Here is a 27,960-nt window from a genome sequence, read left to right as displayed (position 1 = left end):
ATATATATATTTAGGCTGCATGTGCTTGTTTGTTAGCATGTCGAGGAACACTTCAGGCCCTGCTTAAGAAGAAGCTTGTTGGTCATGAAAGACAAAACCAGCCATCAAGGGAAAAAGTCACGGTGACCTAGCAAATATCTGTCAAAATAAAATTATAAAAATATATCTGTGAAAATCCCGCCTGTCAGCAATGTTAACCATCTTGACTCAAAGACTGTCAGGATTCACACTGGAAGGGCAGAGTAGAGGATAACTGGAAGAAAGCCAAGGAGCAAACTGGGTTTCAATCAAGGCACAGGATACATATTGAAACCAGCTTCACATTCAACAATCACCCTGCTGGAGACTGTCTGAAGATTTTTAATTTTTTTTAAATCTGGGCTGAGATGGACAATGTCTCTCAAAATCTGTGGGAATTTATACGGGGTAAAATGTCACTAACTTATTATTTCTTAAAATAAAGCTGGGATTAGGGAAGAAGCTTTATAAAATACATAAGTACATGGTGAAAAATAACAGCTGATGGAGTATTAATGCTATTAATGCTGAATATCAATAGTGATACACTGTCTTGCAACTGATCTGAGAATGACTGAATCCTGCTAATTGTACAGATACCATTCAGGAAGAAACTACTGGAAACAATGGGAAAACATGGCTTGCAAAACTGATAATGCACGCTGGGAAGAACTTCACTACAGGATTCAGGGACTGTACAAAATAATGTGCTCTCTCCTTTAGTAGAGGTTTAAATTAATTAAATAAAAAATGTTGTGCTGCTGAAGTTGTTATCAGAAAATAAACTATATCAATGGAATTCCCCTCATCTTAATATCCTGTCACACAAGTTCATGCACACAGTCTTGTTTATTAAATAAACCTCTGCTTTTTCTTTGAAGGAGACGGATTTCGCTGACAAATACTCATAAATACTCTTCTTGAATACTCTTAAAGTGAGGGAAATATATATATACAAGTGTGACTCATTTAAAAGGGTTTTCATATCTGCAGATATAGCAGAGATCCAGCCAATTATGTATTAAATATCAAAGCAAACCTTAACAACGTTGCATTTCCCTTTTCTTTCCAATTTTTCAAACATGGGGCTAATGGCTGCCAACTTTAAGGGAAGCTCTTCTCCAGGGCTCAATGGCAGGTATAATAGTGGGCCACTGTGTTAAAGGTGCTGTAATAGGATTGCAGCCCCAACATTTCCTGCTGTTTGAAAATTTGCCTGTTGGGATTACGCTGAAATGTCAATGCCTGGGAATGTAACTAACCTTGCATGACCAAATGTGAGATATTATAATATTGTATATCACAGCAGTGTAACAAACACCCATACAACTGCCTGTCTATACTTTATATTTAACACTAGTGCCCCTAGTTCAGAAGGGTATTCAGCGTCATGTCCAACCCGAGCATGGAATCAATATTGCAGGCTGCATATTTTTGATCAATGCTCCTGCCATGGCACAAGGCCAAAGCCAACATCCTACATGCAGCATTAAGTTATGATCATCGAATGTATAAAACAGATAATTCAATTTATAATTAAAGCTTATGATATCTATAACTCAGACCCAACTGACACATTAATTCTCCTGTATTTTAAGGTATTCAACACAAATCAAAGATTTCAAAAAACATAGAAGGGTTCAATACTTCCTTTGTACAATTATTTGAAGAGCCTGTGGTTTACCTGCATTGTGATGGCAAAACAGGATGATTGGGGGGAAAGTATAGTTTAAAATCAATGTTTTCCAAACCTCAATAACTCTTCCTTTTACTCAAACACCTGTTCGACAGAGAAAGACGAATGAGATGATTTGTAATCTCTGTCATGTGATATATGAGCTTACATGATCTTCTGCTTGAGTTTCTCTGTGGTTGAACAAGGGCTACAGGCCTTCTGAGTGCGAATCTCCTGCAGGAGAAAAGAAGAGCACAATAAAACTATCCGTTTTCACAACTGGGATTAATAAACACGTCTGCTATCATAATGAGAATGTTCTTAAATATCCTTTGAAAGATTTTTCTTTTTTTAAAACAATGCGTTCTATTCAAATAATAAATCTGAAGGCTTTAAGTTTTCAGTCTTCCTGTCGTGCCAATAAACTGCTACATCACACATCAATGTAGATTCAAACACCACTGATGTGCTATTTTCCATATGTGTGGATCAGTACCAGTGCTATCATTTTCTGTCATTACTCATTTCAAGCTAGACATGCACGGAAATCCAAAGTATTTTGGCAGTGTGATGCAAAACTCATTCTTCTTATTGTCAGAAGTCAAACAAATTCAAGTTTGGTTAAAGTTGTAATTGGGTGCTGGATGGGCTTCGTCTGAGCTGGGCTGAGGGTTTCAGCCCATGGCGGGGAGTGCGTGACAGTGTGGTTTTAGAACTGTCCGTCCAAAAACACAGTAGTGTCTCAGTAGCTCACCTCTCCTGAAACTGTTTGGAGGGAATCAGGCCAGCTCGGGGATTGGCATCGCCTTCATGTTTGGCTTGCCACCAAGTTGCATCATCCTGGCTCATGATCTGAAGGATATCTCCCTTCTTGAAAGCCAGCCCAGCTTCTTTACATGGGATCGCTTTGTCCTCATTAGGATCATAGTCAAAAAAGGATTTGACAAACATCTGGAAAGTAAATAAAAAAACTACCATGAAACTATTAATTTTAGATTACCTACAGCATCTTCCAAAGCCATTCTTCTCAACTGTGCTGACATCAAGGTGTAGTTTGAGATAAAGTTAAGCCTTCTGAAGGCACTTCATTCATCATCAGCTACAGAAATCTCGGAAAGAACGACCCATGCCAATACTTGCAATTTTTTTCTCCCCTGTTAAATGAAGTTAAATGAAAATAGCCAGCTATTCTTAAATAACTATTCTAGTCAATAACTTTGAAGCATTGTGACTTTGAGCAGTTTCAAACCCAAACATCCTAAATAAACGCCTACAAAATTTGTTCCCAGCTGATGGCACTCGAGCTGTCCTCACTGCCTTGCTGTGTATATAGTTCCTTGGTCAGCAGGTCTGTGGCCGGCTCTGGCTGTGTGCCATGGAGCAGGGGACCGCTGCTGCTGTCCTCAGTGGAGGGGATTCGAGCGGACTCTAGTGCCCCGCTGTGTGCATAGTTAATTTGTTAACACGGTAAGAGCTGTCGTTGCCCTGCATTAGCTGTGCTAATGCACTAGTGGAGCAACCGGCCTTGCTGTAATCGGAGGGCGTAAGAGTTGACCTCTGTAGCCCCGCTTTGTACATGCTGATTGTAGACAGAGTTCCTGGTAAGTTCCTGACTGCGGTTCTCTCTCCTGGGCAGCCCAGGTGTAGCCCCAAGGCGCCCCCTGGGGCTACTTTCTGCTGAGGCCCCCTAGCGGTCAGCCTTATCAGCTCACTGCCTCCTCCCTTGTGATGGTTTTGTAATACAGTAACACCTCTCCCTCGGGCAGTGCTTCCAACTTGAAAGATAATGATAGGTTGCGAAAGCAACCCCGGTTATCTGAAATAGGAAGCACTGCCCAAGGGTTTCAAGGTCACGCAGGAGTCCTAGCTCCTGGCAAAAGAGCAAGAGCATGTGCAGACATCACCTTTTATCAAACAGGAAGTGGAAAAGGACCGATTTGAGTGTCGGGCCCAGGGGCCAATGGCAGCTTTGACAGAGTGACGTTTTGAACAGGTTCTTACTGAAGCGCGCAAAAACCCCTCCCCCTTGGACAGTGCTTCCTTTTTCAGATGACCGGGCTTGCATTCGCAACCTATCGTTATTGATGCATGTCTTTGAAAGACTATACATCAGAACTTAGCTCAATGAAAGTATCCAGAAACATATAGCTTTTTTTTATATATATATATATATATATATATATCCTTTCCACCCCAAAGCCTTACATGGGGGCTACATATAAAGAAAGCTGCCAGGACCAAAGATGCAAGGATTTTCAGTAGAACAGCTTTCACTTCCCCACCCCTAGCAAAACCCCTGACATCAGAACAGATTAATTTCCCCTGGAAACAGTGGTCTACGTGACCTGCAGGCATACGCCATATGCCCACAAGGATTTCCCATACGCCTACTATAAAATGTGCAATGTTCCTTTTTTAAATTCACAATAAGTAAACAATCAATTTAGAATATTAAATACATTTGTATTTTAGGGACTAATAATTTAGTCTTCAGTTTATTTTTTCTATGTTCAAGAAACAAGAAAATCAAGTGTGGCTTTTAATAGCTAAGCAAGCTGAATGGCAGGTGACAAAACATTTGCAGCTCAGGTTCCATGCACCATGTGCACAATACCAACTACAGCTACTTGCCTAGCCTAGCCTACTAGCTGTCATCAATGCGTGCATCTGTGCATGCAACATGAAGAGAAAACAGCAAACTCTTTGAGAGTTTTAATAAACACCCTGTAAGGTCTTAAATCGAGTAGTTTAAAGCTATGCTGCACTTTGTTCTTCATATTAATTATTTATAGACCAGAGCTCATACAAGGTCCCTTAAGTCCTTGAAGGATTTTGTTTAAAATTGAACTGGAATAAATATGATTGACTATGATTCACCTATGATTTGATGCATAGTTTATTAAAATGTACTATAAGATGTTCTTTTGTAAATGAATTAATCACTCAAATAATTTACTTTAGTTTCATTTAAAATCTTTAAAAACGGAAACAAAAAAGTGTTGGAAAAAGTCATTCAAAGTCCTTGAATTTGGCCTACATTTAATAATCTCTGAGACTCCTTATAAGGGAGGCTTAACACTGTACTGATTTTTCTGAGGGGTTATGTCACTTTGTAATGTTCTCATATGCATAATGAGGCTTGTTACATGTGCATGTGCGCCCATGTGCATTTGCGGGAGAGGGCATGTATGGGGGCCGTCACGGGAAGGAGGGTGGATTGGTAAATTGACTGTATACTTCATCCTACAGACTACACCACTGCCTGGAAATAAGGTAGACCATTCAGGCCCCACCGAGTAGGAGAAGTAGTTTAATTTCTCTGCTTAAAACTCCACATACAATTCAATATAATACAATCAATATAATCTCTCTGGCAGGACATACCTTAGGCTCCTTGGTTATGGATTCCTCTTTGATGCCTGGTATTATTTTAAATGTTATTGCCCCTTGGGACTGGGCCTAACATGGAAGAAAAAAGATTGAGAGGACAGATTTATTTTCCCTCATTCAAACAAAATAAAAAATGACAGAAAACAAAATATGATTTATATTCCAACAACTGTCAGTCAGTAAGACAAGATGATATCTGTGGCAAGAGAAGCAAAGTAGAATTTAAGCCTTCAAGAAGCCAATTTTTTTGCTATCTTGTTTTGTTTCTTTGGACTGAATGCAGTTAAAAAAACTGAGGTCGCTCTTCTCCCAGACGTCTTTGCCACTGCTACCGAAAGTCAAATCTTAACATGTGACTTAAGCAAAGCGAAGCTGGAATTCAAGCATCGCAGCCGATGCAATCTGGGCCCATGATGCATCGTTTCAAACAGTCGTTTCGTAGAATGACCTTGTAAATAAGGTAAATGTTAACCATCAACATGGCGCAGTATCAAAAGGAGTGTAGAGGACCAGACGGATGCATTAAAAGCAAGATTCATGCCACTAAAACATACCAATAAATCTCAAGCTAAATAATAAAAACAGATCTATAAACAGCAGGTGAATAATAACTTGCACATACCAAAATATGAATGATTTCCTCCGGCTTTTTGTCTTCAACAGGAATCCCATTCACTTCCCTCAGCTCATCTCCCACATGGATTAGACCTGTGAAAACAAACAACGCAGAGTGAAAACCAACAACACCGACTGCCATCTTCAAGGCCCAGGCAGGGGACAGCTCTCAGATCTCAGATTCTTTTGTTTTTTCTGGCAATCTAGTTTATTTCCTGGACCATACATTTTCAGTGCTGTCTCATTAAATGAAAGACATATTACATACATATACTAAGTAAGAGATCCACAAGATTGTTCTGTTCAGGTTCAAGTGATATTAGATGAATATGTAAAGAATAAGGTATTGAATAACTATATTTTTGCACTTTGTATTGCGCTTATATTTTGTAAGTTGCCCTGGATAAGGGTGTCTACTAAGAAATAAATAATAATAAAACAGACTGGTATAATTTACCCCAGTGGGCTAATAAACACGGCTTCTCTAAAGAGCACATACCTTGCCTTTTCTAGGCGATATCTGTCAAATTTCACTGTCAGAGCTAATCATTTGATACACTACATAATAAGTTGTCGAGCTCTTCAGAGACCATGTTTCACGGTATTAAAAACTCACCACTTCTATCAGCAGCTCCTCCTCTCATTATTCTCGCTACAACAACAGCTCCAGTCTGTTCATCCCTTTTTATCGTTGCCCCCTAAGAGACAGGGTAAAGAAAGGCCAAACATGCTCATAGTGTTACTTACATTTGGTACAGAGCGAATCCCTACAACCCACAAACTGTTAATACAGTACAGCAGCATCAATGTGTACAGAAGCAACATAATGACAGAACCAAATGCAGCTCCACTACAGTACATTAACTTTACTAGTCTAAGTTTATTTAAAAAACACATCTTCGGCCAGTCTGGTCAGTCTGGCCACCACATTCACCTACATTCAACTGAGGGGACTATTCCTCTTGGAAAAGCATGAGGCCAAGTAATGGGATGAAACATATTGGATCTGGGATGACAAATGACATTGAAATTTTCTTTTTTTTCTTTTTTTTTTTTTTTAACAGAAAATTATAAAGTTAAAATATGAATGTTTCTTATGACAGCGGTGAGGTGCCCTGCATAAGGACATCTGCTAACAAACAAAAACCAAACAAAAAACACAAACAAATAATAATAAACTATTCTAATCCTGGCCATGCACCCTGCCTCTTCACTTAACCACTATTACTCTACTGACAGCTAGCTGGGCAGGGATACCTGATAACATGCACCAGTCTGACCTGGGTTCAGTATCACCGCACACTCTGATAAGGTTCCCCGGGCTGCCAAATCACTTGGCAGGCAAGACGATCTAAGATCGCTCACTGAAGGCAATTTAGAATAAAGCTTTCCAAATTAAGAAGGGGAAATTGTAACATGATATGTGAGTGCTAAACAATGAAAATTAAGCTTCTCCAAAGTTCCTGGCTGGTTGAAAAACACTGGCATATTTACTACTCTAAGGAATTTCTAATGTGAGGACTGGAATATAACTATCTCAGTCTAGACAAAAAAAACTATTTCTAGACAGTGTCACCAAATAAGGAGTTTCTCCAGAAGAGGAAGAAAGTGATAGAATGCCAATATATGGGAGCAAGTCTCACTTTCCACCTGGTACACAGGAGGTATGGGAAGGGGTGAAGTCACTTTGTTGAGAAGGGACAAAATTATTAACGTCATCAAGAAGGGGTTTACAAGAAAGGTTCATAGCTTGTTGCAAATCCTGAAATAAGAGTTCTGTTCAGCCTTCCAAACAGAAGCAGTATCCAAAAACAAAATAAATAAAAATAAATAACTTGTGGAAAGTGTGAATGGATTTGGCAGTATGGAAGCAAACTTGCACTATCCTGAATATGCACCCTATAATGCATTCTCTATGGGCTCCAGTGCATTGAGTTAGGCCAATGTCCTTCCCCTCCTCACTTCCTGTCCAGTACGTTTTGAAGATTTCCTCCAGTTTTCACTGTGGTCGTTGCATAATAAAATGAAGATGTCTTTTCAATCTTGAAGTTACAAATGAATGTGAAACTACATAAAACCTCTAGATCTATACACACGCTGCTCCAGGTCCCCTTCTCATCTTTACTACCAACTGATTAAAGAAAGATAATTTGTTCTCAATCATTGACATGACTTGAGGGATGAACATACATACAATAACCCATTTTTACTGGAGCAATCTAGGTACAGTAAATGGGATTGAACCCAGTCCACTACTCCACACTGCTGCCCATATTCATGCCTTTGGTCCTATTTGCACACCCAGTGAACAAGCTTCTAAAGTAATGTCCATCAACAAGAATATCTCATTAAGGTAACCTGCACTTAGTACATGGCACACTACTGAAAAAGCCAGAAGTCAAAACATTAATCACAAGTCTGTATAAAAAAACAAAAAATTAATAAAAAAACATGAAAATAGATATTAGAACTGGCTTTGGAAAATTATATGTTGCACTGCAAACTATCATACTTCTGCATAGAAGCAGGGCTACTTTTAACTGGAGGTCAGTAATGCGATAATCGCACTGCTACTCTCCGACATGATCAGATCCATATGCCCTCGCTGCTCTGAGGACTATTACTATATATTTAACACATAAATGATTCTGATTTTTATTGTAGACAAAGCCAAAACCCAATAACTTAATCTTCTCAGTAAAATGAGAATTGGACCAAAATGAATATATATCAGAACAACAAAGACGTAAAGAAAAAATTGACTTGGCATTAAGTACATGATGAGAAATAGCTCACCCATTATATATACTTTGTACAGGGTGGGGGTCTGGATAACCTCTTATATAAGTATACATTTCTAAGAGGCAAGAAAAGAAAAAGTCAAGAGATATCTTCCAGGTCCTTTCAGCACAACTAAATGTGAAACTGAACCAGAAATGCCCAATCCCAAAGGAGGAAAACAACATTTCAGAAAAATATATAGTAGATGCAAAAATATTGACTTAAGCACTATGCATTGTTCACTTAAATAGCTTGCGGTTGAAATTCAGAAGTCTGTAGAAACATTATTATTAGGATCCTGATATTCTTAAGTGGGCTGCCAGAAAAAGCAATCTGATGTATCAATTTCACAAGGCCTGCCCATAATTTGTAACAACCACTCAAGATCTTGTACAAACACAAATGCACAAGAAGTGTCATTTAACAAACACTGTTTTACACAGTATATGAAGAAAGACAAGTATAAACGAATGTAAGTGTAGCAAAATGCCTGTTTTGATATTAAGTCATTTTATTGTAAGCTATACTCACTTTGACTAACAGCAGTGCCGAGTGCAGTTTATGCATTTCAATTAAAATGCTATCCAACATTCTTATTGCCAGAGGTTATCAGAGAAAGAAAAATCCAAATATTTATAAATATTCCACAATAAAATTGTCTGCTTATTTGTATTCAATTATTTTTGGTGTATATCTTGATAGAGAGAGCTAACCCACTGCTATATTTGACTTTCCATTACAGTTTCAATAAAAAAAAAGTGAAAATGGAGTGACTCTGTCAGATAGAAAAGGAAAGCTATCAGGAGAGACACAGACAAGATCTGTAGCCAGTGATTTTTAGATTTTGTTCCAGTGCCGTGCTGTTATCCCTCTGAGTGACCTGTTGCGTGCCATTCCAGCAGTTTTATTCAAAAGCTTGTGATTACTACTAATAAAATCTCAGCAAGAAAGTGTTCTAAAATTTCCTTAATTTCCGTAACCTCAAGCATAATTAACAAGTATTATGAGGAAAAAGAAAATTGCAGGTCATTATCATGATAATTACAAGGAAATTCCTGCAACTATCTGCCAGATACTGGTAATATAAAGCAGGGTTCATAAGTCTTAATGTTTGATAGCAGTTCACTGTTCAATTCTTTTGCAGATAAGCCATACTGCATATTTCTGTAAGGCTGTACAAATATTGGGAACTTCAAATATTAACAAAAAACGAAAAGCGAAAATCTATTTTTCTAATTCCGTGTCTCTTTTTAAAGATTTGAGAGGTGATAACAGTCTGAGAGTATGAATGTAGCTCTGCATAGCCCTCGTCTGTCAAATAGTTGTGCTTGACACCAATAATGTTTCCACTCTGGCTAATTATGTAGTTCTAGTGCATTTTTGTTCTTGATATTGAGGTTACCAAATCAACAGAAAACAAAAAAACATAGCATAAACTCAATATATGCCCTGTAAAACATTGTCATTAGGGTCCTGTCAATACTAAATGACCTCACGTTTCTCAAGCAAAACAAGTGTTGTGCTGTGCAAGAAGGGCCAACATCAACAATTAAGAATCAATAACACTGTCCAGGTACTTATAGCTCTCAAAATTCTCCGCCACTTTGTTGGGGAGCATGGGGCTTCCGTCTAAAATAAATAGCTGTGTATTTGGCTTTCGTTACATTTTATTGCAGGAAGGCAGCATCACAACATTATATAAAATCATCAACAACAGGACCATGGCCTAATTAATTCTGTTAGGTTGGGGTAATTGTATCCCAAATAACACATTCCTTCAGTAAAGTATTCGGCTGGGCTTTCCTTTTCTTTGCAGGGACCCTGTGATTATGACTTGTAGAAACCCAATTATTTCATTGTCTTGACATCTGAGCTAATAAATTATGCAGATCTGGTTTCAAGACAAGAATGTGAGTTTGAGAAAAGATCATTAAGATTAACATTTGACATTTACCAAAATATGGCATGAAGTCATGGCCTGAAAAATGATAGCGATTAATCAGCGCTACTGAATACAATCCATTCAGCTAATCACAATGAAGCTAATGGATGAGTCAGTAAGAAGCTGGGTTTACTAACGATGGCCCCTGAAGACAGCCAAAACATCCCCTTCCCCTTCATTGTATCAGCATGTCACAATGATGTCAAATTTTACATTTACAAACTGATTAACTATAATTGCTATTTAAATGGCATTTCAAAACCAATTTTTTCAAAAGAAAAAGAAAACAGACAGAACAGGGTTTTATTGGAGCTAAATACTGGATTTTCAGGAAAACTGTTACTGTATCTTAACAATTATTTCAGTTTGATCATTAGTGCTACCTCAACAATTGTGCAAGCCCCAACAAATCTGTGTTCATTTTCCAAAGCTTCACCTGTATAACCACTCTGTCAGTCCCTTCACATGTAATTAACAGTCATAGTAAGGCAATTTAAACAAGAAGTAACAATAATTGTCAACAACCATTGGAACATCATAGTAGTACGGAACAAAATAAACGAAGGCCACTGATTAAGACATTTTAGCTGACTTATTCAGATTTTGGTCATACAGAGGGTAACAAGTTGATGGAGGAATGGACAGGACTGGGGATGTTGTTGTGCTATTGGTACTTGTGACCAGGAATGCGTGGTATGTCAGTCAAGAACAATAGCGGCTGCCCAGAGAAAAAGCCAAGATGCCTTTCTCCCAACAAGGTCAGCGAGAATGTGAGAAAAGTGTTAGACCAGGAACTGATGATTATATAAAAGAATAATTAATCAGTTTCAATTAGTTATTTTAGCTGTTGTTAATGGATGCGATGTAACACTGACAGTAGACAACTTACCAGTGGCTCCTTGTTTTTCACCAGTCGGATGATCTTTACAGAGTCTTCATCATCGTCAATATCATCTGGCAGTGGTGGCAGCTCTGGATCATAACTTTTCTGTGCCACTGTGTCGTGGACAGAAAGTAAACACTGCGAATGAAAAAAAACACATGAATAAACACCAGTCAACACCAGGGAACCTGTATTGGTGTAACTTACTATGACAGCTTCATAGGTGTATTAGATTGGATTATAGAATTGATCTCAGCAAACCTCATTGTTGATTACTCCATAACTGATGTTTTCTTGTATAATTATTATTAAATTATAGTATATATTTTTTAAAGAGATATATTGAAATTGGCTACAATCCTAAAAAAGTGTTCCATAGAGTCTCTGATGTACACTACCGGTCATAACTTTTAGAACACCCCCATTTTTTGAAGTTTTTATTGAAATTTAAGCAGTTCAAGTCCAGTGAATAGCCTGAAATGGTTCAAAGGTAAGCGGTAAACTGCCAGGGGTTAAAAAAAAAAAAAAAAAAAAAATTAGGTTACCAAAAACTGAAACAATGTACATTTCAGAGTTATATACTGTGTTACTACACCCTCTTAAGCATTATTTGGCAGTGCTACGCGCAGCTCCTGTGCATAGACATTACACTGTATTCCTACAATGCACACATCGTTTGAAAGTTTATGCTCTCGGCTACCAGCATGTTTCACACTACACGTCACTCAGTGCCCGGGTCTGCACCGGGGGGGGGTATCTCATTCAGACAGTCACAGATCACTTACTTTCGATCAAATTTCTTTGCAAATAGGCTTGTTTTGTTCATAACAACCTTACAAATAATCCAGTATATATTATTTGATGTTCTATCAAACACAGAGAAGTTCAGATCCAATTATGTAAAATCATTGTGTATTAGTACACTGTAAACAGAGTTTTCCATCTTGGCATTTTGAGCTCTCCATGGGTATGTGTTGCTTCTACCAAAACGTGGATGGTCTTGTTTTGATCAGTAAACTGTCTAGTTCCAGAATATGTCATAATTGTCATATTTATGGGGGGGTGAGCGTAAATGCTGGGGGGGGTATAAAAAACATATTTCATAGAATGCTTCACATCATTAGAAAGCTGAGAGTTTCAGCTTTCACGGTATACCAAACACTTGGCAAACAATACAACAGTGAAGAGTACAGATGGGATGAAAGGGAAGCACATGGATTTGGTGCACTTTAAAGGGTACCAGAGGGGTTTGTTAGCTTAAGGGGCTAAATTTTGTTAAACAAAACGATTCTGTGATTTCTTTTATTTTTATCTCCAATTTTGTATTTGTTCTATGCTTTAATTTCAGAGCACATTGAGACATTAAACTCCGTAAATTTCAATAAAAACTGGAAAAATGTAGGTGTTCTAAAACTTCTGCCAGATATTTTTGTACTTTGAGCCACACACGCATTTATTAATACTGAAATTAATTTGCAAACAATTTAACCTCTTGTTCCGCCTACTGCATTGGAAATGTCACAATTATGAAAATGCCCTGCAGCCATAAAATAAAAAACAAAACACAAACAACAACAATACAAAGTACAAGGCAGCACGCTGCGATAAGACATTCAAGATGTTTCTAAGAGGGAACAGATGGAAGGCAGAGAAATAACTGGTGTGCAACTCCCAAAACCCAGTAGGTGTCTGGAGTGTGAAAACAAAACCACCGTAAAAGTTAATCCCACCAGTCAGATTTGTAAACCAAGTCTTTAAGAGCATGTACATGTATATTAGCTTTATGAGCTCCTGTTTTTATTTTCCTGAGAGACATATTCCAAAGGCTGAGCTTAAAATGGAATAGAAAATCCAGCAGACAGTTTCTGTAGAAATCTTTTCAAAAGTTTTATTTGCTTTTTATCAAATAATTAATGTGGAAATGTGTAAAGAGGCTCAGCTTTCCAAAGGCAGTGAAGATGAAAGTAGTCCTCTATCATTTTAGTCTGCAAGAGTCTGCACTGCTGCTGAACAAACAGAATTCTTTGAAAAGCACCCCTGGTATTTAACGTGCCTGGTTCAATATTGAACTGCAATTAGCCTTCTTAGAAATGCCAATCAAGCATTACACATTTCAACAGATCCGTCCAAGGACTGAGAAAGAACAGGATAGCACACAATACTGCTATAGCTCTCGAATGCTCAGAAGACTCTGCAAAGGGCCTTTCCTATTAACCTGCGATATGATCTTAGGTCTATGGGCATCATGTCCAGTATCCTGAAGGAAATGTCAATGTCTTATCAAGTCATGGTCTCTGCAGAAACTTCTCAATCCCCTGTGCCTTGATAGCAGAGTACAACACCTGCAATAAAAGCTTGTAAAAAGTAAAGGCCACAAGCACTGAGAGGCAATAGTCAGTCATTTAATAATGATGAAACTCTGGCCCATGAATACTGATGCACTCATTGTTATGGTTTACTTGGCTGAGATCCTCAAACATTAGAAGATTCAAAGTATGTTATAGCAATTTAATTGCCTTTCTGCAGGAACGCAGCTTGAATCTGTGGCAACAGATTGGATACAGAGTTTTTCTTTTTTATGGATTTTATGGTAATTTGAAAAACATTTAGGCAATAGTTTGAGAGAATACATTGGTGCATTATCGGTGGAATATGTGTTGATACAGATTTTTGTAAAAGGCCAATATTGGCCAATAATATCGGTGCTCCAATATATCTGTCGGGCACCAAACTAAAAAACTAAAAATCAGAAGGGATTTAGTTGACTAATTAAATCAAATGTTTAATTCCTAGCAAAACATTTGATCTTTGAAAGAAGCAATTAAAACAACGCATCAGAATAAAGCTGATGAAAATTCTATTTATTCTGTGACCGTGGTTCAAAATGTGTAAGAAAACCTCTACTATTCTGCAGAGGGATTGTTTTCATCATTAGTGTAAGAGCACATAGATATTTTAGAAGCGATCATTCTCTGCTATTAGAAAGGCAGCTGGGACCATAGTCACCAAGAAAACAACTGGTAACACACTACGCCGTGAAGGACTGAAATCCTGCAGCGCCCGCAAGGTCCCCCTGCTCAAGAAAGCACATGTACAGGCCCGTCTGAAGTTTGCCAATGAACATCTGAATGATTCAGAGGAGAACTGGGTGAAAGTGTTGTGGTCAGATGAGACTGAAATCGAGCTCTTTGGCATCAACTCAACTCGCCTTGTTTGGAGGAGGAGGAATGACCCCAAGAACACCATCCCCACCGTCAAACATGGAGGTGGAAACATTATGCTTTGGGGGTGTTTTTCTGCTAAGGGGACAGGACAACTGCACTGCATCAAAGAGACGATGGACGGGGCCATGTACCGTCAAATCTTGGGTGAGAACCTCCTTCCCTCAGCCAGGGCATTGAAAATGGGTCGTGGATGGGTATTCCAGCATGACAATGACCCAAAACACACAGCCAAGGCAACAAAGGAGTGGCTCAAGAAGAAGCACATTAAGGTCCTGGAGTGGCCTAGCCAGTCTCCAGACCTTAATCCCATAGAAAATCTGTGGAGGGAGCTGAAGGTTCGAGTTGCCAAACGTCAGCCTCGAAACCTTAATGACTTGGAGAGGATCTGCAAAGAGGAGTGGGACAAAATCCCTCCTGAGATGTGTGCAAACCTGGTGGCCAACTACAAGAAACGTCTGACCTCTGTGATTGCCAACATGGGTTTTGCCACCAAGTACTAAGTCGAAGGGGTCAAATACTTATTTCCCTCATTAACATGCAAATCAATTTATAACTTTTTTGAAATGCGTTTTTCTGGATTTTTTTGTTGTTATTCTGTCTCTCACTGTTAAAATACACCTACCATTAAAATTATAGACTGATCATTTCTTTGTCAGTGGGCAAACATACAAAATCAACAGGGGACCAAATACTTTTTTCCCCTCACTGTATTTTACATGGTAACAAACACTATAATAGGGCAATCAGTGAATGATCTGGAGATGAGAAGGTAAGTAAGTATAATAACTAAAAAACGTGAAGAAAAACAGTTTTTGAACATGAAACAATGATTATCAAGGAGGCAATACATTCCTTATGCAAACTCAGAAGGTGTAACATTTGGTTATTGTGCAAACTGTATGTTTAAATATTCATTGCTTCAGATCTGGCACGAAACATACAAAATGGTCTAAAACTAATGAATGATATTTGTGAGGGTCATCGTTGCAAATGTGTATATGTGTGCACTGGAATAAGGGACTCCTCACCTTGACATGAGGTTTCGACAGCAGCTTCAGCAGCTCTCGGATCTCGCTGTTCATTGGCTTGCTCTGCAGCTCCTCAGCCAGCTGTGAGGGGAGATTGAATTGACACAAAGAGCATTAGCCACAGCATTGTTTTACCCAGTGCGTCAGTGACAACCAGGAATCTATCTTGTTCAAGGTTATTACTTTCCAGTGTGTTCAAACAGAAGCCAGCATGAGGAAAAACAGACCATTAATCAGAGATCTTCACTGCTTGCCCCTGACAGACCTGATTTAAGCCAGGCTTTCGGTCTCAGTCTGAGCACGGGGATTGTATCTGGCGAACTCCACATTCAGCGCACGGCGTGATTTATTGTGCGCAGATGGAGTTGCAGCTTCTCAGTCAGAGAAACCACTGCTTGCGTGCAGACAAATGGCTGCTTATACAAAGACAGGATCAAAATGTCTATGTTAGACAGTTTTCAGCAAGAGGTGGTGAAAATTCAAATTGCTGAAAATTCTCACATTCACAGAGAGGAGAGGATGGGGGGGGGCTGGAGATTGACACACACTGCCACCTACTGGAATGGGTTAAGATCGGTGGGTATGCAATATAACAATGTTATATTTAATGATCAACGAGAGACAGTGACTGTGGGTGATTTTTTTTTTTTTTTTTTTTTTATGGTGAGGAGGGTTAAAATGTTGACTTTAATATCACAGGTATACAGTTACAGGTCCTTTCACATTTATTTATTTCATATGCCTCATTTCTTTGGTTTTATGTCATTTTTCTTGTCCTGTCAGCTGCCCAACACTCCAATCCATCTTTATTTTTCTTACACATTCCTTTGTACTGTCTGTTACCATTGTCAAAATACCATGTGTTTGACAATCCCTGTGTCCCAGAGGGGCTCAGAGCTGGATTTCTAGTACACAGCTTCTCAAACTGAGAACTGCACTGCGTAATCAAAGTAATCAAAGTCATCGAAGGTCAAAAGGCGGCAATTGTTTTTGAAGTGCAAATAAAACGGCAAAAGCTCATCTTGTTTTTGGAAAGGGATAGAAGCAGACTTGCGTTCTCAACAAGGGAGACTTACATCATCAGCCAAGATCCCGGCGCTCGGCAGGACCGGTACCGGACACTGCTGCTCATAGTACTGCAGTTTCTCATGAATCTGAAAGGCAAGCGTAGAAAGATTTCATTTTTCATTTTTAAAGACAGCAAGGAGGCGTGTCGGTTGGTACATGGAGGGGGGTAGGGTGAGTTCAATATCCCCGGTGAGCATGACAGCATCAGGAGGGCAGGGGATGGCTGTACAAACAGCTCCTCTGCCTCGGCAGTATCTGTTAACAAGATAAACAGCCGTGTGGAAAACGGTCAAGGGCCCCAGCACTTTCAAGTAATTCATCATTAGACCTCAAGCAAGAAAAAGAGGAGTTCTATAAATATGGACTCAGACAGAAGAAATGAGCAGCATGTTCAGAAGCATGCAATCCCTTAGTAGAGCCTGATGTGGAAAGGACTTTTGTGTCTATTGCTCATAGTGCTTTCCGTCTGTTTTTAAAACAAAACACAAACCAAAACCCACAATCGCTCTGCTCCTCCCACAACATGGGACGGACTTGCTACAATGGCCTGGTTTTACAAAAAGCTCTGGGATAAGTCCAGCACGGCACAGCACAGCACAGCATGGCACAGCATGGCATGGACACTTAAGCCAGTGGAACCGAGGCATTAGATAAGCCCACCTGAGAAAATAGTTATTATAATACAATAATTGAGAGCCCTTGGTGGAACACATACCAATGGCTCTCCGGGACTGGAGTCTGATCCAGAAGATACCTTTGTAATCTCTTGACAAGCAGCCATCCACCACTGTCAGGCAAACATGATATGATATGATATTGTGATATTGTGAAGCCAGCACTAAGGATGTTATACAAATTACAGAGTGGTCTTCGCTATGACTGCAAACAAAACCAAACATTTAATCAGCTCTGCTCAACCAAAGCATTACGTGATAGACTTCCCCAGGGCATGCTGAAACCAACCAAAAACAACATCCTGTCAGGAAACCCATTTCTATACTGACCAGCTTTAATTACACACTCATCCATATTTATAATTATGTTCATGTATTTCTATCTCCCAATTAAGTGACAGCTCTTTGAGCAATTGTGCTCTCAGCTGTTTTGTGGAACATAGGATGATTTTGGTTGCTGACATGTACCTTCCACGTGTCAGCACTACCACGTGTTTGCATAAGTCATTACATAGTAAGTGCGAGAGTGAGGGAATGGAGTTACACAGTTCCAAGTTAATTTTTAGGGGCAGTTAATCTGAAAAACTTTCATAGGAAACTAATTCTGATTCCAGATTAAAAGAAAAAAAACATTTTAAAAATTATAAAGAACTATTGTACAGTTGGACATCTTCATTAATAGTTTCAAATTTTCCTTTTTTGTCACTGAGTTGTAGTCTCAGGCAATAGTAGTTCAGGACTTGAACTGCAGAGATGGAAATACAAATTGTAATTTGTGTAGCTGGTACTGGGATTCACTATTGAAAATAAATAGGAGAATGTAGCTTTTGTAATGCAGTTTTCTTTTTATTTATTTCAATATGTATGACATTGTCCCATTTCACCCATTGCACTGCAGAGATATTCACATTGACAATAAATGCATAATCTCGGTGACAAGTTGTGCTTCTAGTTGACTGACTGTTTATGCCCTTGCTGCTGTTCCTGAGCATCCACTACATGTTTCAGCTCAGGGAAATTCCATCGGGGAAAACAAACACGCAAAATAAAGATTCACCGAATAACTGTGCCTGAGGAGAGCACAAAAAGGGGCATAAATCGTCCTGCGAGTCAAGGATTTAAATAAACTAACATGCATCTGGTGAAGTGGCTGTAAGGAGATTACATGGCAATATTATATTACTGTGCCGAGAGCCTGTTTGGAAGCCTGTTTAATGTCCTAGCAGACAGATTATTTTGACCTTTAGGTACTGTTTCCATCTGTATTTGTTAAACTATATCCAATATCCAGTGCCTGGATTACAATCGCTAATCCAGAACACGTCATTACAAAAAGAGAAAGCACCTAGCTGTCACAACAGGCAAAGGAGCGCAGACGAAGGAGCTTGCCTGTAAAAGCCATGTCATTTAAAAATATTTATTCAAGCCCTCAAGGTATATCGAGGGAGGCCGATTTCTTTTTTCCTTCAAAGACCTTAAAAGTACCATAAAATCTTCACAGCGCACAGGCACTGCACAGTATATGGCAGCAAGAGTGAATGCCTTACAATGACAAGGACATCCTCTCTCACTCAGCCAAACTATGCAATGAAGCATAATATTACAACAAAAAATGACAAACTATCTGAAAGCTTTTTTAGTAATTGAAGTGTGAATAACTGCATTTGTTGGGACAGAGGCTGCCAAACGAGCCGTCTGTCGAACGCTGTGTGGCACTTTTCCCAATGTGGAATGGCATTTCTGTTGGATTTATTAAAAAAAGACTGGAAAATATTAGTTTATTAAGGCCAAATATATATTAGAAGAACCCAAACTCCAAACTCTTATGACAGGCATATCATTCAGTTAGAGGATAAATTTACCTATGGAGTCGTATAAAAGCAACAGCAAATGTATGCAAGTTGAGCGTGCACAGTGTTTAGAGTTTCAAGCTAATTTGATTATGTCTGTTCAACACACAGGCAGTGCAGTACTAAATAAGCAGCACAGTGCTGTGAGAGTTATAGTTGCATCCCCCCCGAAGTGAGCTAAGGCAACAATGAGGGAAAACACCTTCAGTATTATTTTCACTGTACTATTTAAATATTTAATATCCCATTTCATTACTCATAAAATATAGAACATGTAAGCAAATTATTGTGCATATGGAATTTATTATATATGTGAATTCAAATGATTTATAGAAGCTACTGGATTTTACTTTAAGTTAAATTATTAAAAAAAAAACCAAGAGCAACCCATACTATGTTGAAAAGCATTTTAGTTTTCCAATAATGATTTTGTAATCATGTTATTATGGTTTAAATGTTTACACAGCATTTCAAATCTCACATCTCACAAGTACAGGGCGTTGTTGAAGATAGCGACGAATTGCAAAACAACGAATTAAGGGGAATTAATATGCATAAGAAATAATGGGAATAGCCCTAGATGCATTTCAACACCCCAATATAAAAAAAATGTACCCACCCAAATGTCTTTCATACATATAAAACACTCTTATAATTCATTATAACGATAATGTAACAAAAATAAATGTGTAAACATTACTGTATGACCTCAGTGAATGAACCTAACATATTATAGTACCATTTCTAAATGTAAACACTTTTCAATAAGCCTGTCACCAAAGCATTAAATTACATTATGTAAAATAAATACATAAAAATAAAAAATACAAATAATTTGTACAGTTACTATAATTTCAAAAATTGAGCATGAATTTGAGAGAGAGACCATAAAAAAAGTGTTCACTAACCACAGGCTGAGAACACACATCATTGTGGTATTATTACTCAATTTCTTATCAGACACCCTTATCCAGGGTGTTACATCACATCACATTTGTTTTACATTTTACCCATTTACACAGCTGGGCATTTTACTAGAGCAATCTAGGTACAGTACCTTGCTCAAGGGTACAACAGCAATGTCCCCCACCTGGGATTGAACCCACAAACCTCCACACCAGAGTCCACTAATCCACACTACTGCCTTCCATGATGGGAGTGTGAGTCTAGCAACAGTTACGATAATAAGATTTAGTGCTAAAATACTTATTTTGCAGTCTCCGTAGAAGGAGAAAGTAATAAGAATAGGAAGAGAAAGTAGTTCAAAGACAAAGAAGTAGTGAGTAGCAGCTTGCTCTCAACTGCTCAGTTTTTTTTTGTTTGTTTGTTTTTTCTCCAGACTCAAATCAAATCCATTTATAATATCAGATGGATACCATCCGGGGTCGATACTTAGACCATGGAGTGACTTTGTTGTGCCAACGTCAAAAGCTGCTGACGACAAAATTCAAAACTGTCCTAAATTCATTACAGACGACGCTGCAAAATGATAAATAACTAAACAACTAATTTCAAGGACACCTCAGAAACAACAAAAAAAAGTAAGTTCTAATTACAAAATTAATTTGCTGCTCTAACTTAAATCCTTTAACCAAGATATTGTTTAGTGACAATTAACGCATGATTGTTGCTAACATGGATTGATGACTCTTTTGTTTAATATAAACTGCCAGCTCACTGATATTATTGAAAAATGTGGCAGGTAGTTGAAGATCACAATGAAAACTGTTATATCTCACTACGGCAAGAAAAAATACCTATAATAAACAGATTACCAAGGTAATTGACACTAAAATTATTATTATATACATTATTTTTTTAATTGTTTTTTATAACGGTGTTAGAAGAAACAAGTGCTGACAGAAACTAAGACATACTACCTATAATAGGTGGAAATTACATTTTGCATCATATTTCCTTTGGCTTGAAAATTTGAAACAAGAAGCAAGAAGTTGGCATAACTATTTGAAAATGATGTATTTCTTTATAAAAAATAAAATAAAAAATAGGCAAACCACAAATTGTTTAATTATAATTGAAAATCAGCCAATATTATTTTTGTCAGATAGAAGTGATTAAAAGTGATCATACAACATACCTAGATAACCATCTACAGAACCTTTTGATAAACAAACACGGGATGCATTTTATTTCCTCTGTACATGTATGTATCCAAATAGATAAAACCATTACTACTTTAAGAATTAGAAAAAGAAAAAAAAAACTTTATAAATATATACCCTAATACCAAAAGATTGCACCCGAGGGCTTGTGATAGGTAGAGGTATTTAGGACCCCATCGAATGACTGGGTAACAAACAGCAAGCAATGAACACAGACAAAACCATCAGGGTCTCTCCTACACACTTTCTCTTGTCAATGGCTGTCTGCAGCAGCAGCCCAGAGGACTGATATCTGATTCCTAACCATTAAGAAGGTGAGGGCTGATAACTTCCATATGACCAACTCAGTGCTTAACTTGTCAGATTACAATATTTCCCTTATTAGTATTGAATGCTTCTATTTTACAGCCCTGTAAATGTTCCTGGACTCTGAGGGGCAGTTTGTTATGGATAGCGTGATGCTGATATTAAGCATGTTCACCTGAATGCTTCATTTGCCAAATTGCAAAACGAGGTGAAATAATTAATACTGAAAACACTGTACCTGTTTCTCTTTAACACTGAAGGCACATCATGGCGGATTTTAATTGCAGTCCCTTTAATGGATTCCACACATATCTATTTTAGGAAGGTAACCCTAGCAATTCAAGTAAGCAAGATGACATAACTTCCTGTCATCCATGCAAAGCAATAATCCTTGATTTTCATATTCAGCAATTGGAGGTAAGAATCAGTGCAATGTTCATTCTGTTCTTCTTTTGGGTAATATATAATACACAACACTGGCTATTAATAAGAAAAAGACCCCAAATAAACAGTTAAGATTCATACTGAGTGTGTTAGACAAGGCCTCCAAGTACTGGCCAGCTATTTGAGAATACATTACAACATTGAATACAGCACTCGGACACAGGGTTAAAGAGAACTGTGATGTCATTACGGAAAACTATTTATTCTAAAATGCATAACTTTAGTCAACTGTTTTCCCCCTCCATATGTTAATTTAATGTGTTCATAATACAAATGTCACTTACTCAACATTAATAAAAAGATTACCAGCAAAACTTATTTAGTAAAAAAAAAAGAGAATTTTAAAAAGAAAAGAAAAGGAGAAACATTTGGCTTCCTCCTGTCCCAACCTCAACTCTTGATTCAGGCATCTAAAGTATTTTAAGTCTTTACACACTTGCACTGGCACATTTAAAACTGGAACCATGAATACTAAAACTCAGCTTTCATAGTTTCTTGCTTATTGTACATAAATAAGTGTTTATTTTTGACGTAGCAGCAACTTGGACTACTCCTGATACTAAAAACACTTCTTTGCCCATTTTGTCATTGGAATTTGGATCCGAGAGGGATCCAAATGTCCCACCCTGATACTATTTCTGACTGCTACACCAGACCAGCAGACAGTGTTTGCCTCATTAGCACGGGCTGCCAGAATATAACACGATCTAGTTGTGCTCATCTCCGTATTTCTGTTTGAACATCTTCGGCCGCAGGAAAGAGATCAGTGGTGCTACTCAAATATAGAGCCATTGTACGACAGACTGGGCACGGCACGCTAACTAGATGGCACTGCATTACATATTTTATGTCCCCACCTCCCTCCCCACCTTTTCTCTCAGAGCACAAAAAGCGAATTTTACCTTCACCAGTGAATGCAGACTTTTTTCACCAAACAAATCCTGGAGGAAGGTCCGGTCTTCCTGGCTGTCTACATGCGGCTGGAGCTGGGTAGGTAGGGCAGCCAAGAGCTCATAAAGACCTGAAATGACAAAAACACTGTAATGGCCTGTGGTGAGCTTTTAGCATTTCCTCGGAAGCCAGCTAAAAGTTTTTTAGTTTTTGTTGTGTTTTTAAACAGACCAGTGAGATTTGGGGACATCTCAATGTACCCCCAACCCGCCCACTCCTCTTCTGGAGTTATCTGAGCATTTTCACAAACACAGATTAAATAACACCACTTAACTCTCCTCCATTCGGACCATCCAGGGTCTGAACCACACAGGATTTCCTGTTGTTTAAGCGACAACTTCACATTGACAGATATTTTATTTCATCATATAATATATGTTGTTGCCTCAAGTTAGATCTGACAAACTCAGCCAGAGACCCCGTGTGCACCCGGCCGCTCTATCCTTCACTATGGCTTCTCTGTGTTCGTTAAAACAATATTTAATTTTTCTTTCCCCCACCATTCTATCCAAACCCTCAAGGGTGATATTCAACTACTTTTCCACAAGAAACTTACTGGTCAAACTGTGCAAGGGTATATATATATATATATATATATATATATATATATATATATATATATATATATATATATATATATATATATATATATATATATATATATATATATGTTTTGTCACTGTTTAAGATGTATCATACTGAGTAAAATGTCATATGTTCATATTTGCTGGATGCTTATAAACTTGGGTTTGTGTGAAGACTTGAAAAACATACTCTGTCTTTTGCAGTGCTTCATGTACTGAATAGCAGAGAGACTCTCGTTTCAGCGAAGTCGGTAAAAGTCAAACCTTTGGTAAGCAAGATGGGCCCTACAGCCCCCACATCGCTGGTTTCTTGCCTGTCAAATTTGATTGGGCAGAGAGCAATTATATAAGTTCTGCCAGAATCTGCCAACAGGGATTTTCTTGGCTCGCTGTAGGACAGTGACCCCTGTGGCACGTCCACAGTGTTAGACCACTCTACAGTGCTACAGCTCTTGTGATTACGCTGCGGAATAGTGGTCTGAAAAGAAGCAGATGGCTTGCAGAGAAAATAACGGAGAACACGTGTAATCTGTCTACATCTCTCCCGTGTTTAGCTGTGAACCAAAGGTGATAATTAGCTGCCTATTCCTAAACTGGGCGGGCGTCAAAGATTGACAATTCCAACATGTATAAATAAAGAACACTGCAAAGATTTTATTTTATTTGTTTAATGGGTTGCTATGATGAAAATTTAACTTTCCTGTTTAAAATGCAATTTATAAGAAAGATGAGCTTAAATTGCATTTTAAGTCCAAATGATGGCTAATTATAAGATGTGAACTCTGTGAAAATGGTAACCCCCTCCCCCTCACTGACCCAGGGGTCAAATTTACACACAGCACTAATTCAGCACGTACAATGAGAGTTATTTTAAGATTCTATAACTTAGAGAGAAGTCTGTGAAACACACAGAAAACAACATAAAATAAGAAGCAATGAAAAATAACACCACCAATCAATGAAACAAACGGGCGTCGATAATGAATCTACCAGAAAAACCTTGGAGGGGGGCTGATGTGGTTGCCAGATTAGAAAGGGTATTTTATGTGCACATAAATGATATTATGAGACTTCCTTTTTAAAAGTCTAGGGGTGAGGTGTATCCTGTGCTTTACCTAGAATTAGAAGAACTCCTACGTATGTAAACTGTACTGGGACAGTAAGACAAGTTCGTCACAAATACCAGTAATAGCCTCTCTGCATCAGCAGATTTCTTTTTAAGCACTATTCATTTATCCTTTGATCCCCAGCAGTCTCTGACAGCTGACTATACAGACACGCAGGGATGCAGATAAGGTTCAAGTATCAGGTTTTACGAGTCACAGGCTTGTTTCCAGGTGCTAGATATGTGAAGCCTGTGGCCTTATTTTAGTGAATTTTCAAGAGACAGACATACATGGTTAAAACAGCTGTATTCTTTTATGATTGCAGTTACAAGGGGGGACAGACAGGGAATGTAGACCAGGAGGATTCTGGGTTACGAGTTCATCAGGACTGGAGCCTCCCTAAGGTGACCAGGAAGCCCAGCCTGCCACTCGGATTCTCCAAAGAAAAAATAAATGAACCCCCAATATAATGAAGATTTGCCAGGTTGACTAACAGATCTGGATTACTCAGTCCTTCGGGGAGAAAATTATGATCAATTGCCTGAATCACATTAGTGTTGTCTGTACATGTTCACTTGTTGGAGCAAATTCTGTGTGTTATGCACCCCATGAAAATTACATTACTATAAAAGTCGCTATTAACAAACATAAGACACCCCTTTAAGCTCGAACAACATGATGAGAAACGAACTATGAAAAGAAGCTGTCAGCGTCACCGTCACCCGTCTTAATGAAATTGCACCAGAGCCTGCTACTATTCATTAGGGAAGTACCTAAAACCTCATCACAGGAGGGAAAAACCTCTGCCATATACAATATATATTCAAGAAAAACACATTAAAAAAAAAAAAAATCAGATTTGGTGTGTGCCATAGTTTCTGCCTTGATTCCATTAAATTGCCTTTAAATAATGTGGTATTAATTCTGTAAAAGCTGTAAACACTTTAATCCTAAGGCATAATTTGGCCAGTGAAAACAGGCTTGTTTCTGTTAAATGAGAACATCTGATCCAATTCAACTCCCCATCTGCAGGTGCAGAAGAAGCGATTTAATTCACCCATTAACCTGTCAAGGTTTTATTAAAAGAAAAATGCATTTCTCCCACCTTCTTGATCCTTCCAAAAAAAAAAACTGCCTATACAACTGTAAATCATCAAGACCTTGAAATATTTTATAACCTAACCCCTTCCCTCTTAGAATTTGACAAAAACGCAAGAAATTTGTGTTGAAAATGTAGGGTCATAAATCCAATCGTTGACTTCTGTTCACCCACATGTCCACACTCTGATGTTTCAGTAACACCTTCTGGTACAGCACACATGTAAAAGAGACCTCACTGACACCGAAAACAGACGTCTCCTTTAGCACAGCCTGTTTGAGCAGCTGGCATCCTGGATTCATCTTTATCTGACATCTGCCATTTCTTTCTGTGTGTTGGTGATAGTCTGGCGAGTTCATTTATGAAAACCCTCTCGCACTTGCACTTACACTCACACATCCTTTGCAAACAAATCTCTTCATAAATTAATTACAAATAAAAACAAACTCCCGATTCTTGGTTTATGGTATTAATAATGATGATGACCTCATATAAACGTTAGGAAAGTGCTGTGGATAATATCAGAGGCTGTCTTGTTTAGTTTTGATCAAGGCACTTTCCAATATTGTTGAGAATAACCAGAATAGAATAATTACCTATTTAATATCTGTGTCCTTTGGATGAGTACAGGATAAGATATCATTATCCCTTTTTAAAATTATTTTTTAATTGTTCATTTTCTTTTCTTTTTTTCTTAAAATTGATGGTTTTACTCTGATGTAATTGGAAACAGGGACTTTTTCCAGTTGCAACAAATTCTTGTGTTACAGTACTGTATTCCTATGGCAAAATGTGAGTTCCTGGGAGGAGAATAAATGGCTCGAAATCGATAAGTGCTCCCGTAGCGAGAGCTACACTCACTGCAGATTCCAGATGCTCAACATTCTTGACATCAGTATGGAAAAATTTACTGTTAGTCTAGAGAAATTTAATATCACCATTCTTGTCATATCCCTCATAGCTACATTATTAGGACAGGTCTGTGGAAGCAATAACCCCAAGTTAAATGATACAAAAATATGGAGCCTGCGTTTCATTATTGTTGCTGATTATAAAACAATTACCTTGTTTGAAATGAGGAGCATAGGATGTGAGGGACCACAAAAATCACACACCTTCATTAGTAAGAAGATCTGGTAGGGGATATTGCTGAAAGCTTTTTCTTTTGTACCTTTTTTTTTCATTTTGCTGCGGTTCCGTGCTATAGATGCAGGTCAATGTCTTATTTTTTCAATATTGCAGTGGGGCAATAAACAAGAACGGAGTGTGCAGGTAAGGCCCAGAACAACACTGTAAACTTGTATAGGCCTAATAAAAAAGGGGACAGCTGCAATTTATTAAAATTTCCCCCAGTCAAAAAGTAAGAGGCATCAAAGGGATCACACTAATTTAGGCTTTGAAATGCCTTGTATGGATTACTGCCATCAGCTTAAAAAGATGTAGCCGCTATCCCGTATGCTGGTTCCAAGAGCAGGAATGCCGTGGCAATGTTAATGCCAACCTGTTTTGTGACATATGGGGATTCTATATTCAACACGTATGATAAGCTCATGGAAAATCAGGGCTGCTTGTGTGAGAGTAGGAAATAGGAAAGGGGAAATAGATTCATGATTTTACATTTTATTTTTTACTTCAAGAAAAGATCGTGGTCAAGATGCGCTGGAGAAAGCATGTGTTGGAGAAATGTGTTAAGTAATGGAGAGACAAGGGAACAGGGAGCCCAGCAGCACCAATCTCTTACATCATGTAGGTATGTAGGCATGAGGCTCAGGTGTGACAGATACTAATTCCAAGACAGAAAGAGGGCTGAGGGAGCGTTAGAGAAACATTTTAATACTGGCTCAAAGAAATTGTATAATTACATAGAATTATGTCATTAAACAATTATATTATTAAATTATTAGATACTTTCAAATATAATGTAGCAGCTGTGATTAATCTTAACCTTGGTGAAATGGTGACAATAAAATGTTAATTATAAAAAATACATACATTAAAAATGCATAAATACACTGAAAATTGGGTCTCAGTGTAAGAGTAAATAATATTACAATGTGAGAATCGAAATACATACAGACATGCTCAAATTTGTTGGTACTCCTCCAAAAAAAACGAAGAATGCACAATTTCCTCTGCAATAACTAGAAACTGACAAACGTTATTGGCATCCACTCGGGCTGGGCAATATGACAATATACA

At 38.1% G+C, this 27,960-nt stretch overlaps 1 protein-coding gene across 6 annotated transcripts in view; it reads right to left on the bottom strand.

Moving 5' to 3' along the window:
- Window positions 1–27,960, bottom strand: part of mpp7a (MAGUK p55 scaffold protein 7a) — a 93,202-nt gene that overhangs the window by 23,829 nt on the left and 41,413 nt on the right. For all 6 annotated transcript variants that reach the window (XM_066717842.1, XM_066717865.1, XM_066717870.1 and 3 more), the window contains 9 exons: window positions 22,924–23,042; window positions 16,633–16,710; window positions 15,557–15,637; window positions 11,311–11,442; window positions 6,315–6,396; window positions 5,706–5,791; window positions 5,078–5,152; window positions 2,448–2,644; window positions 1,863–1,927 (listed from right to left, as the gene is read on the bottom strand). In XM_066717842.1, coding sequence (XP_066573939.1) covers window positions 1,863–1,927; window positions 2,448–2,644; window positions 5,078–5,152; window positions 5,706–5,791; window positions 6,315–6,396; window positions 11,311–11,442; window positions 15,557–15,637; window positions 16,633–16,710; window positions 22,924–23,042 — 915 coding nt within the window. The remainder of the gene's footprint in view (window positions 1–1,862; window positions 1,928–2,447; window positions 2,645–5,077; window positions 5,153–5,705; window positions 5,792–6,314; window positions 6,397–11,310; window positions 11,443–15,556; window positions 15,638–16,632; window positions 16,711–22,923; window positions 23,043–27,960) is intronic.

This window comes from Amia ocellicauda, chromosome 2, assembly GCF_036373705.1.
Source record: "Amia ocellicauda isolate fAmiCal2 chromosome 2, fAmiCal2.hap1, whole genome shotgun sequence".
In the NCBI taxonomy this organism is placed as follows: Eukaryota; Metazoa; Chordata; class Actinopteri; order Amiiformes; family Amiidae; genus Amia; species Amia ocellicauda.
This window is presented reverse-complemented; position numbering and strand designations above follow the sequence as displayed.